Here is a 19050-nt window from a genome sequence, read left to right on the forward strand (position 1 = left end):
CTACTCAATAAAAATTTGACAAATAAAAAGATTCCAATCAAAAGCACTTACTATCAATTCATTGATGCCACTTTAAAACATTTTAGCTATAGAAAACATTTTAAAAATCCTACCCATGGATACTCATTTTGATGCCAAACATACATTTAAACTTGGAGAAAATAAAAGCATGGATGAGAAATAACTCATCTCAAATATTAAAAAAAAAAACACACTATAGAGAGTATCAAGAACTCTATAAATAGAATGCTATTTGAAATGGCATCTCCAAAATAGTCTCGATGCCTTACAACTTTAAACTTCAAGCTAACAAGATTAACAACAAAAAATCCTACCTCTTAGGCCAATACCATTCCAAACAAGGTACTCACTAGTACTGACAAAGGATAAGATTAGTAAAAATATGAAAAAATGCTGATCAAAACGTTTATTATCAGGATATAGTGGAAAGCAGTATCATTCCAAAGACATACTATGCCTTACACATAGAGCTTTACAATGAACAAAATGCTTTCTCATTTAACTTAACTCACAAAGCTGCCCTAAAATTATATTTTGCACGCATAAAAAGCTCCTGGAAGATACATCTGATTTTTTTTTTAAGGCAATACAATTTTCAAAGAGAGTCCCCCAAGTGAAACAATTAGTTAAAAGCACAGTGTGAGTAATGTTTTATTGTGTCTCCAATATTCGGACAGGCAGAAAAGTTACTGAACAGTTCCTTCCATATTTTAAAACTTTCTTGAGGAAAATGTTACTCATTTCCATTTCAAAAACATTTTAGTTTGTCATTGCCAAAGACGGACTAGAACTATCCAATTAAAAACCACAGCTGACACTAATTTTGGACTCTGCCTTGTCAAGAACTATCTGAAAACAAGTGCATGCTACTTGCAATATTCAGCAGCAGGTTATGACAAACCCTGAAGTATTTCCTTAAGCCATGGAACTGACTGTGGATTACAAAAAATAAAGTCTGCATACCCTGCTCAGGGAAATAGAAAGCTAGAAGAGACTGGCAGTTAAGAGTCTTTAGTACTGCTAAACCCATGTCTTTGATAGTAACTAAATATTGTTTACATTAGACACACTGACAGGTACCAAATTGAGCATGATTTAATCAGACCACAAAGTGTTTTATTTGAGTAAGTTGCCAACATATAAATCCAGACTTTCAGCTTTTCTTGAAAAAACATGAAGATATAATTAGTACTAGATATGTATTTGACATAGCAACTATCAGCTAATGCTGACAGCTAAAAGTTATTTAAGGCATACTCTGTCCAGTTCTACACACACACACACACATCCACTTTACTGACATTCCTCACTTTTAGGTTCAATAAATAAATCTACACCACCCCAATTTCTACTCTCCAATAAGACAAGGGTCCAAAAGCAGGGCTTCTCTCCCGAGAAAGAGTGATAATTACCTACTAGGCAGGAGATGCTGCAAGAACTGTAGACTTGAGTGGACCCAGAATCCAACTGTGAAAACACCTACCCATATCACTCTCTTATCTACCAACTACTTTAAAAAACCATTTATGTCAGTATTTTTTTGAACTGAATTATTTCAGTCAGAAAGACATGGCTTTTCTAAACCAACTGTGACAGTCAAAAAGATGTAACTTCTAAACTAAGCATGACTTCTCTGATGTCTGAAACTCAATTTACAAAAAAAAAAAATTTCTCATTTTCTTGTCTCTTTCAGACTGTAGTTTTGACTCGGGTAGTTAACATTGTTAGCTGTTACTTAGCAAGAAAAAAGTGCAGTTGGTAATTTATATTTATTGGTTACACATTTATAATGTCAAATACATGCACACTTACAGGGCAGCAAAATACATCAGAGAAACAAGAGAGTTAAGTTATACTACCTAAGTCCATGTTCACAAATCCCTATCATTTGTCATCTAGTAGAGAATTCATTAGTTAGGTTCATTGTGCTGTTCCGACTGTTAAAAGGTACCTGTTCATTTAAAAAGGCAATCAATTTCTATGAACTCTAATAATCATTAAATGATTTCTTTTAATGTTTAATGTCCCTTTATCATATTACAGGCTTCCCTGGGGGCTCAGACGGTAAAGAATCTTCGTGCAGTGCAGGAGACTCAGGTTTGATCCCTGGGTCAGATTTTTATTATATTTTTATCATATTAATCCATACTGTCACCAACACACACTTGAATAACTAGGGAAGCCTCAAATTAGGTGTCCTACCCTATCTCTCTTCACTCCTGTTCATCTTGCACACATCAGTCAGATTTATCTTCCTGAAATATATTTTTTAATGTGTCATTTCACGTATCAAGAATCTTAATTAGCTTCTTAATGACTCTCATTTCACATCTAAACTCCCTGGGCTAGTTTTTCTAGGCCCCTCAAACTTATCATTGTTACTCCTATCTGAAATGTCATCCCTCTTCCCCTGGGTACATCTAAGTCTACTCATCATTCAAGAACCACCTTCAACCTACGCCATGAGGTCTTCCCTCCCAGATCACTTTAGTCCAGACAGACTTAGTGCACCTAGTCACTCAACAAGTCTTATCTAACTGGAGTATAGAAGTCTTCTGATGCCAGAAAGTATAATTTTTAATTACACACTGTGAAATACACAATAAGTATTGGTAAGTTGATAATGCTGACCTAAACTGATATAAGTCTGCAATCAAGATAGAAATATTAAATCTCTCTCCCCCTATAGCCTATCCAAATAAGTCAATTACAATCACCAAACTATTTGCTGCCTTCTAATTTTTAAAAAATTCCTTAGGTGTGTTAATTTTCCTCCTCAGCGACACTATATAAACTGCTTAAGAACAACATGTAAACTTTATATAGTTTATTTTCATTCCAGCACCTAATGTAGCATCATGTACAAAACCAGTAACCAGTAAATAGTTACTTACTGAATGTGTGTATTTTCTATTCAACAGAATAAAAATTAAAATGGGTAAGATATTATTTTTTCTTAGATTCATCATGACTAACTAAAGTTCAAAAAAAATGGAACACAGAGGGGCTAACATTCAATTCAGTACTTGGGCCAGGGCTACTAGATTTTAACTAAGTGCTGAGATTTTTTAAGACTTTGCTATTCCCTTTGATAGAGCAAGGCAATTATTATTAGCACTCAGAAAATCTGGCTAAAATGAGGTAGAATGCTGACTTCCTTTGCTTTCAATAACGTTTCTGACAGAAGCATCAGTTCCAGGTATCAGATTCTTGTTGGCTGAAACCTGGTGAGTGGGTAACAGAAAGACAATAAAAGGACAATACTGGAAAGAGAAAAAGAAAAAACAAGGGAACAAACACCTATAGACTCTTAAGCCTATTAAAGTATACAATCAATGCTACAGCCTTGAGTCATAGCTTGTTCCCATAGCAAATACTGCAATACATTCCTTCCAGGTCACATCTTCAAATCACATTAGTAAATCGAAGAAACAGCAGTTTCCAAACATATATAGTAAATAAAACATATTCAGAAAATTCTACTCAAATCCATCAGTGATTACTATCAAACAATATATTCTATGTTAGTCTTCGGGACCTCAGTAAAACATTTCATTCTAACTCTCCTAACCATGAAGACACCTAAAGCTTCTTTGTTTTTTAAAGACTCTTCTCTCTAAAGATCATTTTACACTCTATGCTCTGTGCCCACAGCTGGTCCCAATAATTCATCCTAACTCAATTTTGCTATGGTATGGATTTAGTTATCTTAGGAAGCTCCTTCTCATGAAGCACTAAAAATCCAGATAAGAATAATAGAGTCAGAAAATATTTAAATCAACATTAACTATCTTTAGCTCAAGACAGGCAGATACATGCAAGGCTATAATATACTGTCTCTTTAAAAGTGTGCAGTACAAATATTTTATTCCAAGTTTTTATTTTTATACTAACAGATTCTCTTATTCAGATAAAGGTTAACTCATGTGACATTGTCTTATAAGTACAGTTTGTGTCATATAAATTTTATGTGGCATTGTCTGGGATAACCTCTCAAAAGTTCAAAATAAATGGAAAAATCCATGTGGTGTGCCCAGTCACAGGAATACAGAAAGCCTAACACTCAATTCAATACTTAGATTACAACTAAGTGTTGACAGTGCAATCAAAATTTCTGCCATTTCCTTAATGACTAGTTAACACCAGCATACATATGAGAATTTAGATGAAACTTGGGCACTGAGTTATCATGATACAGTGATCTTTAAAAACACTCACCTTCAAATGACTACATTCTACGTTACACAGAGAACACAAATGTGGAAATATTCTTGGAGATGCTGCATAATAATCATTCATCATAGAAGGAGTTGGAAGTCTCTTCATCTTCTGGGCATCAGCATGCGAAAACTTTGGTAGCCACGAAGCTTTCACAATCCCAAAGGGAGACTGAATGGGGATGTCAGCCTCTGACTGGTAATTCTTTTTACTTCCTCCTGATCCATGTACATTAGATGAATTAATGACAGGTTCACGTGGGATCCGCTCTTGTTGGCTTACAGTTGAAATTAATTCCGATGAAAAAGGTTGCTGGTTCATAGAAGGAGGAATCAGAGACTGACTCATTGTCTGATTAACTGTCTGGCTAATGGATTGGCTGACAGATTTTACAGGTTCAAGGACTGACTGTCCTCTTGAAATGTGTAAACCTGACATCTTGCTTCCACTCTCAACTGGGAAAAAGGACTGATTATTGGAGGACTCACTGGGGAAGTCCATCTGTCGAAACACATCTTCAACAGGAAACATAGAATTACACATCACATTTGGAGCAGGAACAGATGCAGAAATGCTTGGCTGTGACCGAAATTCATCCTCGACCTCATCAGTTGGAATTTCAGGATCATAAATACGTACTTCAAGTGGATCTTCTGTGTAGCCATATTTGCTTGCGTGCCCATAATCAATCACATTACTCGAAACTGCCTCATTACCAAGTGTTTCTTTATTTCTGCTCCGAGAAGGTAAATTAGGTAATCGGCGCCCCATTTTTCGCATTCTTATATCCCTCAAGATTAATGGCATATTTTCAGGAGTTAGCTGTTCATCAGGATAGCGACTGAGTTCTTCTAAGTCTTCATTAGATAATCCAAAACTTGCTAAGATACTTGAGGCACTCTCTTTTGTATAGCGGCTCTGTACTTTAGGACTCTGCTCTGTAACCTGCGTTACAGAACTCTGCTTCACTCCCACTGATGCAGATATATGAGGCTCATCATCCCATCGGCTACCATGAGGCTTCTCCTTCTTTTGTTGTGCTTCATGAAAATCCAATTTTTCTTTGGTCAATCTTGGATCAGTTTGGTGTTGAGTTACCTGAACATTCATTCTCTGTGGTTCCATATTCTGATAAGATTCATGGCAGGCAAATCTGTGTGGAATTCCACGGGCTCTCCCTGCTGGGTAAAATCTTGGAAGACCCATAGATCCAGGCCTCATAAATGGTCCTGGAGGCCTCATCTCAGAAGGGTTAGGTGCTCGTGGCCTCTGAAGTGGAAAGTTTCCTCGAGGATTAAACCTGGGTCTCGACATGGCTATTTTCAAGAAAGCCTGATTTAATAAAGTATAAGGTGGTGTTGAACTATGTGAGGCAATGGCATTCAGCTGCTGCAGCGCCAACTGAGTCTTAATCTGAGCAAAGTGCAAAGGAGATGGGCCCAACAGAAGTGGGTTTGCAATGCCCAGGTTCAAGGAATTCACAAGTGGTGCGAAATTTTCCAAGAATAACACAAAGCTGAAAGTTAAAACACAAATATTAGATCATTTTAACTCAAACTACTTCATGAAGTGGGTTCTACAGCCAGTGTAAAACATTTTGAAACAAAGCCATGAAACCATTCTGCATTTCATACATTTTTAGAGTGTTTATGAGGATTTTAAACTTTCCCAAAAACTTGCTCTTCTTTCCTGAATCCAGAATATAAACCCCAAACCACAAGACAGAGTTCCTGTACACTATGCTGCGCTGGGTGCTGTCCTAGGTGCAGAGCGGCAATTACAACTCCTTTTAAAACTTCTTAGAAGTGTCCAAATCCTGCATGCCATTGGGGGATGGGGTGAAAATATACATTCAGTTGCTGTGGTCGTAAGTTCTCAGTTGTTGTTTATCACCAAAGATCTCCCCCCAACCCCACCCCCGGCCCTTTTGATTTTAGTGGAAAGGAATGAGTTCAGAATTATTCATTCACTTTATTAAAAATTTTTGTCTAATATGACAGTCATTATGAAGTATTCAAGCCAAGTAAAACATGATTCCTATAGGCAAAGTGCAAGCAATCTAACAAGAAAAACAAAATAAAGAGTGTGTCATTATTACAACAATGCTGAAGAGCATCAGGAATGGATTTATTTCTGGAAGAAGTCAAGAATACCTGAGTTGAGCTTCACAGGATGGGTATCTTCTAGAGTTTTGAGGAAATTGGGAGAAGAGAGATTTCAGATAACAAGGTCTTACTCAATATGCGTTTATCAAATTTTAGAAAACGTAGAAGAGCCTAGGTTAAGGTTTCTAAATATTGTAATAAGATGAAAGAGACTGCTGGGATGATTTAAAAATTTAAAACTAATTAAATTTATCAACTGCATGTTTCTAACAAAGCTATAGTATTCTGGCCCAAGACAAAATGTAGCTTCAGTTAAGACATGTGAATATTCAGTAACTCCAGGACTATTTAATAGAATTATCTATGAAGACAGGAGGAAACAAATACTTGTCCAGAACCCCTCTCCCTTATGCCTAATTTTAGCTACTGTTTTTACTGACTTTGGAATTTTCTCCCAAACTATCCATTTTCAATACTGTTATCTACACCAATTCCTTCAGTTACAGAGGCTCAAAAGCATCTTATTCTTCATTTTAAACTAACTTTTTTAACTATAAAATTCTATGTATTCCTGTCAAAATCTCTAATATAGAATTTTCTTTTTCCTTTCACCATCATCACAACCCTACTGCAAGCTCTCATCACTCTCATCACTCTCACCACTGCTGCCCTTCATCCCAATTCCTTTTGTCATTACTAATATCCTTAAAGCATTTCTTTCATTATCACTCCTCTACATAAAAACCTTCACCACTTTATTGCTACCTGCAAGATAGTGTCCAAACTTGTCAACCTGGCATTTAGTATATAATCTAATCTCAATCTACCTTTCACATTTTACTAGCCAATAATACTTAAAGAAAAATTTCTGCTACAGGAACTTGACTGGTGGTAAAGACTCCATCTGCCAATGCAGGAGACTGGACTGATTCTGTGCTGTGGAGCAACTAAGCCTGTGCACCGCAACTCCTGAGCCCATCTGCCACACCTACTGAAGCCCGCACACCTAGAGTCCATGCTCCATGAGAGGGCACCGCAATGAGAAGCCCACACACCACAATGAAGAGCCCCCACTTGCCACAACTAGAGAAAAGCCAGCACAGCAACAAAGACCCAGCACAGCCAAAAATACGTAAAATTAAATTTTAAAATGTATGCTACAGCCAAATGGGTCTATTTGCAATCTCCTGACCACTTTCAACATTATTGCTTCCATACTTTATTCATACTGTACTACCTAGAACACCCCTAGCTCTGAACCAAACTCACTCTTCAAGATTGTTTCAAAGTCACACCCCACAAGCACCTCTCTGCGGATTTCCTATGGCACACTTTGGGCTTCTCTGGTGGCTTAGATGGTAAAGAATCCATCTGCAATGCAGGAGACCTGGGTTCAATCCCTGAGTCAGGAAGATCCCCCAGAGAAGGGAATGGTTACCCACTCCAGTGAGAAGAGAAGGGGATGACAGACAACAAGATGGCTGGATAGCATCATCACCTCAATGGACATGAGTGTGAGCAAACTCCAGGAGACAGTGAAGGACAGGGGAGACTGGCACGCTGCAGTCCATAGGGTCACAAAGAGTTGGACACAATTTAGCAACTGAACAATGGCACACTTTCAGCTGTAAGTGTAATAAATGCAGTATTCATGCAATATTCAAATTCATCTCTAAGATAATAATGTATGTCAGATGAGAAGGGTTTGAATTCTGCAAGGTTCACCACTTACTATTAAGGTCTTGGACAAGCTACTTAACCTCCAGACCATAAGTTTTCTCATGAGTAAAATGGGAAAGTATCTTCCTCTCTGGATTACTGTTAAGGACTAAGTTATATGAAATATAAATATGTATAATGTCTAAATAAAGGAGCTGCCCAATAAACGTTAGTTTCACTCTCCCTCCCCTCACTCCATTAAGCAGGGGCCTTTCAGGCACATAAATTACACTCCTAAGCACCAGTATTTTTTAATCTTTGCAAAGCAGAGGGGAGTTAAATTTGGGGCAGGGGGTTAAGAGATGAGCAAAAGCAGAAATCATAAAAATAATTTCTAACTCCTTTCACATACAACCTCTATCCTAACAGATTCAGAAGAAGAACAGAGTTAAATCTTCAGAAAACAAGACCCATCCTGGAAGAACTACGATATAACAGGTGTTCTGGAAGTTCAAAAATAAAAGCAATCACCAAAATTAACTGTGCTTTATAAAAAATGTTTTGAAGCAATTAATTCATAATAATGGAAATGTCTTTTTGAAAAAACTCAAAAATGCAAAAAGATTAGAAAAAGGTAAGCTCCCCAACCCCCAACTAAACCCTTTTTCCTTGATTATTATATACTGAAAATCTATAGTTATACACAGAGGTTCACTGATGCACCAGCATTTAAAGAATCAAATGTTACTGTACCTAACAAGTGCAACGAAGAATTTGGGATCTTCATTAAAATAATCTAGAAAACAAAGGATGCACTTTGGCAGGGGTGAAGTGTGGTGTTTAGTGGGTGAGGGAAATTTGATGAAGCACAACTAGCAAAAATATTTGTTGAGGAAGGTGAGTGACGGGTCCAAAAGAATTCATTACCTTTCCTCTCTACTTTTTCACACGTTTGAACATTACCCCCCCCCAAAAAAGTGCTAAATATTAAGTATGAAAATTTTAACAGAAAACAAAAAAGGAGGGTTGGAGAGTATAAAACCAACCTAACTTCACACTTCTCTATCAAATCTAACATTATCACACCAAAGTCTAACAAAGCCAAAATCAGCTAATCTGTTATGATTATCAGGCAACATATAAATAACAAGCAGATTTAAGTCTAAAATCTCATTTTAGTTCATTTTCCCCTACATCATTCCTTCCCACTTGACTCAACTGACAGTTCATTCATTCAGATTAACAAACATATCTCATTCCTCTCTATTTCAATATTTATTTTGGTGGGGAAAAAACTATTTGTGAGATTGAGTAAAATTAAGCAAAACAAGCCAAGGGCTCTTGATATAAAGCCTATTATTAGCAATTAGGTTATCCCACACCAAAGAAAAATAAACCTTCAAGTCTTTTGAGAATGCAACTGATATAACCTAAAAACAATGTGGTAAGAAACAAGAACCAGTAAGACAAGGGTAAATTCAGCATTAACACCTGGAAAACAACTGAACAAATAAAGACAACAATTATAAAGCCTTTTTCATTTAACTCCAGTTCTGGCCACAAAGAGGTTCATTCACCCAACAAATTTACAGAGAATCAACACATCATTAAACTAACTTAGAAAAATCTGAATTGAGATCTGAGTTAATTATTAATTACTTTGAACACAATTGTGATTAAATAATACTCACCCTTTAAAATGAATTTTTATTCCTGATGATATAAATAACATATGCTTGTTAAAGAAAACAATAAAAAGCAGCAAGTGAAATCCTTACCAGTAAAATCATTACTGATAATGAACTAATATTTTGATGGAATTTCTTCTAGTTTTGCATATGTGTATACATACATGGATGGGAAGGGGAAGAAGGTACACAAAACTTCACTGTATGAACTATACTAGTTGCTACTTTAAATCAACATTTTATTTTCTTATGTTTAATATTTTTCAAAAACAGGGTATTTAATGGTCAGAAAACATTCTGAACTCCTGAAGACAAGTAGCAGTTAAAAACTATCTCCCATGCCCTATCAACTAGAACATGCCTCTCTGAAACTAGATATATCCAATAAAATGTCAACGAGAAAAGCTCTAGAAGCATCTGGGAGAAACTGAATTCTTGAGGCAGAAATGAAGAAATAGCTTGATGTATTAAAAAATTCACCATTCTATCCCTTGAGATACTTTCTGACATGTTCACTACCACAATCAAAAACTACCTGCTATTTTGATACAATCTTTCAGATGGAAAGGAATCCTTCATTTTCTTTATACATATTGATAAAGAAGTCTGAAATCTAAAAATATAAAAGCATCACCAAAAATCAGTCAGGCAGATCATAATGGCTTCAATTAGATTCATAATGAAAAGATTTATATCAAACCCCATACCTGAACTTTACAGCACTTCGTGGTTTAGAAAGCATTTTGGCATTTATCATCTCATCTGAGCTTACAACAACCAAGTAAGCGAGGGAATCAAGTTTACAATTAAGTAAAGCCTGAGAACTAACTGGCAAGGTCACAAATTGGACTCCTCTCAATGTTCTTTCCATCCTGGATTCTGGGTACATAAAATTTAAATTTTATAGCCTTGTTTTTTCTAATTATTAAAAAAGCAATACCTGTTTATGACCACCCTCCCCAAAGGAAAGAAAAATCATCTTCATGACATGCAGAAAAGAATAAAAAGTCTTCTATAACCTTACCACAGAAGGAAAACTACCATTAACATTACTTTTCTAGTTTTATACCCACATACCTGATATGATACCCTGTGTCAGATCAACTGTGTCTCAGAATACACATAAACCTACCTTCACACTTACTAACAACGCAAGTAGTACAATGGCCAGTCACTTGTGTGCTGTTCTCAGGTTAACTGGTTCTCAACCTTCTAATCTCCTCTAGTATATACAGACAGATCCACTCAGCCAACTCTTTTCTACCTTTAGCTCTGTCCCACAAAAGGTATGCAAGTCACAGAACTCTGAAGGTGTCACAAGTGTAAATACAGAATATCATGCTGGATGTTAAAAATGCCAAAATGTGGCATACCTCAATGAAAGTGCCAAAGAAACAAAGAAAAAATAAGCAGAAAACTAGAAACATTGTTTTTATCATGAAGGGCATCACAAACTTCACAAAGGATTGGTAACCATCATGATTTCAGATCTGAAAGAAAATGGAAGATCAACTTGCTAATAATGCACAATATCAGAAACAGATTACCATGAAAGCCATTAATAACTTTGGATAGCAATGATTTGATAAGTTATTATTTCCAGGAACACAACCTTTTTTATAAACAAGATGTGAGTATAATCACATGCTTTTTTTCTTTTTTAGGAATATACATACTGCACACATAAATGATTCTTTACAGACAACAAAGTATTCCCAATAAATGATGACCCCTGAGATGTTCTTTGGTGGCTCTGCTTATTATTTTGCTACTCTCAAAAAATACAACACATTAGTCCAAAAGAAACCACCAGGTCCAAACTGGAATAAAGAAATATTTTCTGGGATTTTTTTAAAACTAGAAATGAGAGAAATATTAAGTACTGATAAAACTGTTGCCAAAATGCAGCTGACAGCATACTCACCACCTTAGTGAGAAAGCACAAACACTGAAACAAAATAATGCCAATATAACAGGTAAGCAGGACCAAGAGGTAAATACAATACTGAAGACATTTACTACCCAGCTGTTCTTGAGGTAAAAGTGCATCTTTGCCCTCCGTGCCCTCAAGAAGTGCATGAGCCAAAAAATGTTCCCATCTGCCTAGAATGGGTTTCCAAAATCTTAAATTTGTTGGTGTTCAGTCGCCCAGTCATGTCCGACTCCGTGCAACCCCGTGGACTGCAACACGCCAGGCCTCCTGTCTCTTACCATCTCCCAAAGTTTGCCCAAGTTCATCTCCACTGCATCAGTGATGCCATCCAAAATCTTCAATTATGCATACCTAAATTATCTGGCCAAACGTCTTAAAATGCCAAATGCCTTAAAGTCTTTACAAACTAGAAAACAGCATGTGTCTTTTTATGTAAAAAATGGAAACAAGACACATATATCCGCTTAACGGTTATAAGTAGGATAACCAGGAAACAATTAAGTAGGTTATCTATAACGGGTAACAGAAAGGACTGAAAGGAAATAAATGGAAATGCTATTTTATGGAGTATACCTTACTATATAATTTTGACTTTCAGAACCAGGTTAACAATGTAATTTTTTTTTTTTTTAATGTAAAAAGGATGGGGAAGAAGAGGGGAAAGCTAAAACTGAAAGCAAACTAATTCATTTTTCAAATGAACAACACAGCTCATTAAAAGGGAAAAAGAAAACTATGCAAGTAATTTATGAACCCACTATTTGACTTAGGAGGAAAGAGAACTTTTAAGAGTTCTCACTCTTTTTAGTAGTTTGGGTTTTCTTGCTTTTTTTTGCAGTGGTATGGATGAATTAATTCTTAAAAAACTTCAGATATACCATGGAATCGAGCAGAGGCTGGGAACCAGGATTCTCACTGTGGAAAACAGGATTATATATATATATATATATATATATATATAGGCTTTCCTGGTGCTCAGACAGTAAAAGAATCCACCTGCAGTGCAGAAGACCTGGGTTCAATCCCTGGATCAGGAAGATTCCCCCTGGAGAAGGGAATAGCTACCCACTCCAGTATTCTTGGCTGGAAATTCCATGGACAGAGGAGCCTGGTGGACTACAGCCCATGGGGTTGCAGGGTTGCAAAGAGTTGGCCACAACTGAGTGATTCACACATACGCACACATACACACACATACATATACACATGGAATAAGAGAAAGCAATAAAGAACTGGACAGTAATAAATTACAAACCACTGAGAAAACCAGGTGTCCACATCTCCATAGCAATCAATCATTGTAAACGTAGAGGAATTACTGAATTGGAAAATCACTGTATAACCATCATAGTAATGTAAAGATTGGTTCAGGCAAAATTCCTGAGTGAAATTTTACTGAGGAAAAAGACATTTGCGTGGTGTTAAAATATCTCTCCACAGATCAGTTAGTTCAAGGGGGAAAAAAACATTTTGACCAAACATGTGCTCAGACATCATAATTCACAAACGGTAGATGGACTCCATGCATCTCTAGATCTGGTACCATGGGGGGAAACATAGAAACTTGATTTTTCTGGCCAGGGACATATAATTTACTCAAGAGGAAACATATAAAAATGAAGAAAAAAAAAATCCAAAGTGAGAAATGTTCTATTAAATAAAAAGAAAGCAAACAGTATTCTTCAAAAGTGTCAACCTCATAAAAGATAAAAAAGACTATAGAAATATTCCAAAGTAGAGAAGACTAAAAAAACATGATAACTAAATGCAGTTACCTTATCCTGGACTGATCCTACAATACAGGGAGAAAGAACTGCTACAAGAAACATTACTGGGTCAACTGAAAAAAATCAGAAAATAGTTTAAAAAAAAAATTATCAACATTAAATTTACTGAGACTGATAACTGTACTGTGATCACAGAAGAAAATATCCTATTCTTAGGAAATAAACTACTAAACTAACTAATAAACTAATGAAGGGTAAAGGAGTACAGTATGTGCAAGTTACTTTCATAATAGTTCAGGGAAAAAATAAGGGTGTGTGCACATTCAAGCACGCAAAAGGATAGAGGGAAGGGAAACAGGGTATTCCCCTGTCAGCCAGCATTTTAACTCATTCAAAAATAGTTAATGACCCAACATTGGGCTACCTAACATCTCAGCTACATACTCAGTCAAAAAAGGACTATAAGCAAGTATGGCAACAGGCAGAAAGTTGGCAATGATTAAAAAAAAAAATCAGCCCTAAGCACTTTTTTGGATTTGGCTATTCTTTTTCTACATCATGTTTACTCCCTAACTATTGACTGTTAGTCAGACCATTATGCAATCCATAATAACCTGATCTTTGGGGAAACTTCCACTGATCTGAAGACACCCACCCTGCTACGAAGGGTGCCAGCAAGTGATTTCATGCAAAATTGGGTAACTCCCGTAAATAAAATTTACGACTAACGTAGCATAGTGTTTTTTTAAGAACTTAGACCCTAGATTCAGCACTTTAATTCTGATCCTGGAGTGCTAAAAATGTGAGCCTCAGCAAGCTGATTAACCCATGACTCCATGTAATGTTGATGTAAAAAATGATTAAAATTATACCCCCCGACATGCAACAGATGGCTCAAAAAATGTTATATTAATAAACAAAATGCTTTACTTAAGAAGCAGGTAATTGTCTGATTCTTTCATTAAAACCTAGGTAATTTCCAAAAATTTCAATATGGTGGTGTAGCGTGTAAGAAATAAATGGGGAGATTTGAATAAATGACTGAATCTCTAACATTAAGGAATCATTATTACTTTAGGTGTGATATGCATGTCTTTTTCTAAAATTTTAGAGAAAAATTCTGAACTATAAGTTAAGGAATATGTTACAGGAATAGCTTAAAAATAATAGGATGGAGAGTAGACATAAGATTTACTTATAATTGTTGTAAATTATAATTGTTGAAGCTGGGTGATCAGTATATGAGTGCATCATTATATAATACTCTCTGCTTTTGTATAGGCTTAAAATTTTCCCTAATTTAAAAAAAAAATTTTTAACAAGTGAGGAAATTAAAAAGAATAGAAAGTTGGTAACACATTCACTCATTAGCAGAGATAACAAACAAATCACCTGAAAGTTTAATAAAATGAAGACTGTGGAAATGAGGCAAGGAAAAAGTATGAAAACTTAAAGACTGTAACAATAAATATATTTTGGTATTTAAGGGGCTCAAGAGTTGAAAAATAATCCAAAACCTAAGTATCCCAAGGTAGCACTAAGAAAATATCAAAACATGCACACCGTTAAAAACTCCTTCTCCTATATCCCCTGAACTTTTTTTCTCTTTTCAGTACAAAACCATTATTCTTGATCTTCACTCATCATTAGAGTTGTGTTTTATTTTATACCTCACCTTTTCCCTAACAAGGTTTCTTCCTTTCCATTACTCTTATTTTCCATGTACCTATCTTCCTCTCATTTTCATTTCAATCACAAATTTCAGACTATAATAAACAAGTTGAAGCAGTGAAAGAGTAAGTAAAGTTAAATATAAAGAGGGTTTACTGGCTTTAGCCACAAGTATAATTACTTTCAGTTTGGAGGATCTCTAAACCACCTCATTTCAACATTCAGTGGCTTGTTTACTTGCAAAACAGCCCTAAATATGTTACTGGGTACCCAGACTAGAAGCACTATTTCTCAGTATATAAAGCATTTTATTAATAATCATTTTGACAGATTTTTTTCCAAACCCTGATCAATATACACTAGGTCATAGCAAACAGAGCATGATTTGGACCCCAAAGCCTGTGTTCTTACCCAGACTCAGGCAACCATCAGCTGAGTTCATTCACCTGACCTGTGAGTATCTAACACAAACTAGGCATTGAGACAAATACAAAGATGAGCATAACAATCATATAAATAGTTACAATTTTGATACGTGCTTCAAGAGAGCTATACATAAAGAGGTATACATAAAGTTTATAGATGAACAAAGTATTTTAATGAAAGAGTAGATGATCTTTCAGTTCCAAAATTCCATCAATTTAACCTATATTCTTTAAGCCTCTTCTTTTTATTAAGAGGGACTATCCACAGGTTGCAATTTTCTATCAAAAGATGCTTCCTAAGCACTTAAAAATTTGCAGTAGTAACAACTAACATTTATTAAGCACCTAGTTATGTGTCAAAGGATAGGGGCTTTTCACACATTTTCTCCCTCACAATAATTCCAGGCAGGAAGCAGTATTATTACCACTTTACAGATAAGGAAATAAAAGTTCAGGAAGACTAAAATAACTTACCCCACATCTCACTCAGACAGTAAGAGGAAAACTGGGATTCGAAGCCAAATCTTCTGATTCCAAAGCCTATTCTCTTTCCACTAAACTATTTGTCTCTCATTTTCTTTCACTACATAAAAACAAAATTTCCAGAGATGACCTTCTTAAGAGCACCCAAGAGAAAACCTTTAAGACAGCCATGAAATACAAAGTGATCACTGATTCAAGAAGCATTTTTAAAACCTGAGTATCTGCTGTATATACCTTCCATAACAAAATAACACATTACAGTTATAAAACTAAAATATAACCAATACTCAAGGTAATAGATATGTGTGACATAAAGCTAGTAATAAAAACGGATGAGATTTTGTGATTTCTTCCAACTGTTTTATCTTTCCCTCACTTGGTTTCAACAACCAATCAAGAAAGGAATGGTCCAGCATATTTTAGCGTATTAACGTGTTAATTTTTAATTATTAAAAAGCATATACTATTTAAGTGTCTATTACATAAAATATGTATATTACATATTATTAAAAGTGTATATTATGTAATTATTTAAAAGTGTATATTACAAAGTATGGGAATACAAAATAAAGTGTATGAAATGTTGCCAAAAATAAAAAGAACAACATAGGCCCACTAAGTCTAGAATACCTCGTCAACGATATTTAAAGCTATGTTGAAATAATGTAAATTATGCGTTCATTTTTCTGTATAAATTTCATTAAACTCATTTTTGTAAGTTTTTTCAGTTTATCAATTTTAATTGTAAATCTGAACCAACAGACATCCTTGAACAATAAATTAACCCTTTACAACAAATAAAAAAAATTTTTTTGTGTGTGCACAATTCCAAAGCTGGTTAGAAAAAGAATTTAAACCAACATAAATCGCCGGATCCCGATAACAAATTTTTTTCAAAACTTCTCCAGATAAAACAGGATTCACCCCCCCACCCCCACCTCGCCAAAAGATTTCGCCTAGGAGCAAATTTTAAGATTAAGAGGAAATAGCTTGAGGCAGCCTTCACTGTCTAGTTCAATTAAAGATCTTGTAATAATAGAAGTCTCCCTCATTCACAGTTATCTCAATAGAAGATCTGTTTCAGCTGTCCTCAAGGATTCTTGTATGTGGTTACACGTTCTCCCCCCAACTTGAACAGAACGGGCCCAAGCTAGGAATCACTAGCGATCCGCATTCTCGATTCCTCTGAGAAATCTGGAAATAAGTATCAGAGCAGTTCATGAGCTCTTCGAATCTGAGATGACATTCTCTTTGCTTTCATTCCCGCACAAGGCAGGCAGAGGACCCCCGGACCAGCCCAAGCCGCTACATCTTACGTTCCCCCTTCACCTCAATTCCCCCTTCCCCAGCCCCAAACACAAACACGTTCTTCTCCTCCACGCTTCTTATACAATGTCGCTCGCTAATGGGCTCAGCACGAGCTCCACTGCCTCTCCTCCGGGCCCGACGGGAATGGTTCCTCCCTCCGCGATGCTCCCTCACCACCGCTTCCTCCTGTCAGGCCTGGCGCGGCCCGGCCGGCCCTGCGCCGATGGGGAAGGGGCAGCCACGGCCTTACCAAAGGGCTGTTTTCGTTCCTCCGCTCAGTGCAAAGGCGTCAGGCGGCGCTTTCCGAATCAGGGTCCTAGCCCCGGCGCCCGACTTGGCCCTCCGGAGCAGTGCGCTGAACCGACGCTTTGGCTGGGGAGCCAAGCTCCCTTCCCATCCCGGGGGTCCCCCAATCTCCTCCCGCCCCCGCCGTCAGCCCGCCGCCATTTTGTGCGCAGTCGCTGCGACACAGATACAATAGTCGGCCTGGATCTTACAGGAAAGGCTCAGGACCCCCACGCTTTGGGCTCCCGCGTTCCAGCCCCCTGTTCCCCACAAGGCAGCCGTCCTACCTATGCCTACCCGACTAACCGCCGGATCCCATTTGCGCCCCACAGTTTAGCACTCAGGCTCCAGGCTCGACGCCGAAGAAGCTACCGCCTCCAGAGAGCCGCACGCATGCGCGTCTGTCGAGCCTTTGCGAGCCCTCATCTGCTGCCGGCGCCTGCGTACCGCCGGCCCAGGGCTCTCCCGTAGACACGAGAAACCGACCCGAAGAACTTGGTTCCGGAAGGGGGCGCTCTCGCGTGTGGTACTCCAGGCATCCCTGGCAAAACTCCGGCACCGGTATCAGTGCCTCTGCCGGTTCTTTGCCTGTCCAATACTGTCCTGTCCAAATCATGAGCATATGTTAAGACCTGCATTGTCTCACCTCCTCCATGAAGTCTTCCCTGATCATTTTTGCCTTCAATAATACATTAAAATAAACAGTATTCAGCTGGCATTGGATATTATAATGCTTTGCCTGCCTTTTATCCTCTATATAGAGATACAGAAATAGATACAGACTTGCAATAATGCGAGGTATATCATAGCCACTGCAAATGTCAGGAAATTTGAATTCAATTAAATCTTATTGAGCTAAAAGCTGTAAAGATCCTTTCTTGAGTTGTTAAACAATAAAAACACCTACCTAATGTGGTAAATATTTTTAACCTTTCTTTTATCAATTAAAAACCTTGGGTTGAGAGAACTTGAGTAACTTCTCAAAGTAACTCTACTATACCACCAAAAAAGTCAATCATTGGCAAAATCTGGTCAAATTTCCATATCCTGTCTTTTGGATACCACCAAATTAATATCAACAACCCTGTTCAGAGCATCAGTTTTATCTAGTACCCAAAGAGATGTACTTCTTTTATTCACATTAAAATTAGCATACAAAATGCTGCAAGAAAAGTCTTTCATAAAATATCTTCCTGGATATTCATTTCAAACTAAAAATCTTGATAGAGGCAACAAGCCAAAAACAACAAAGAAAAAGCCAAGCTATCCCAAAACTCCAAATAATCAAGGTTCAAGTGTGATTATTTCCTTTCATATATTTCTTTATATTCATATAAACATACATAAACATGTTATTTGTGTGTAATAGGAAATGTTCTTCATTCTTTTCTTCCCAAAGATTTACACCTTAGCCTGCTGTTTGCTTTCCTGATTACTGACATTTCTCCAAGTAAATCATATAAATTCTTTTCTAAATAGTTGCATAAAATATTCATAGTATAACTCACCCATCAATTAACTCAATCT

General features: G+C 36.8%; 1 protein-coding gene across 5 annotated transcripts in view; it reads right to left on the reverse strand.

Annotated features, from left to right (window-relative positions):
- Window positions 1–17924, reverse strand: part of ZNF638 (zinc finger protein 638) — an 84686-nt gene extending 66762 nt beyond the window's left edge. For 3 of the 5 annotated variants that reach the window (XM_070476403.1, XM_070476401.1, XM_070476400.1), the window contains exon 1: window positions 4240–5755. In XM_070476403.1, coding sequence (XP_070332504.1) covers window positions 4240–5553 — 1314 coding nt within the window. In that variant the 5' untranslated portion in view covers window positions 5554–5755. Of the gene's footprint in view, window positions 1–4239; window positions 5756–17810 lie in introns of those variants that run through there. The other 2 variants (XM_070476406.1, XM_070476404.1) reach the window with 2 other exon arrangements.
- Between the last annotated feature and the right edge of the window lie 1126 nt (window positions 17925–19050).

The sequence above is a fragment of the Odocoileus virginianus genome, chromosome 2 (genome assembly GCF_023699985.2).
Source record: "Odocoileus virginianus isolate 20LAN1187 ecotype Illinois chromosome 2, Ovbor_1.2, whole genome shotgun sequence".
In the NCBI taxonomy this organism is placed as follows: Eukaryota; Metazoa; Chordata; class Mammalia; order Artiodactyla; family Cervidae; genus Odocoileus; species Odocoileus virginianus.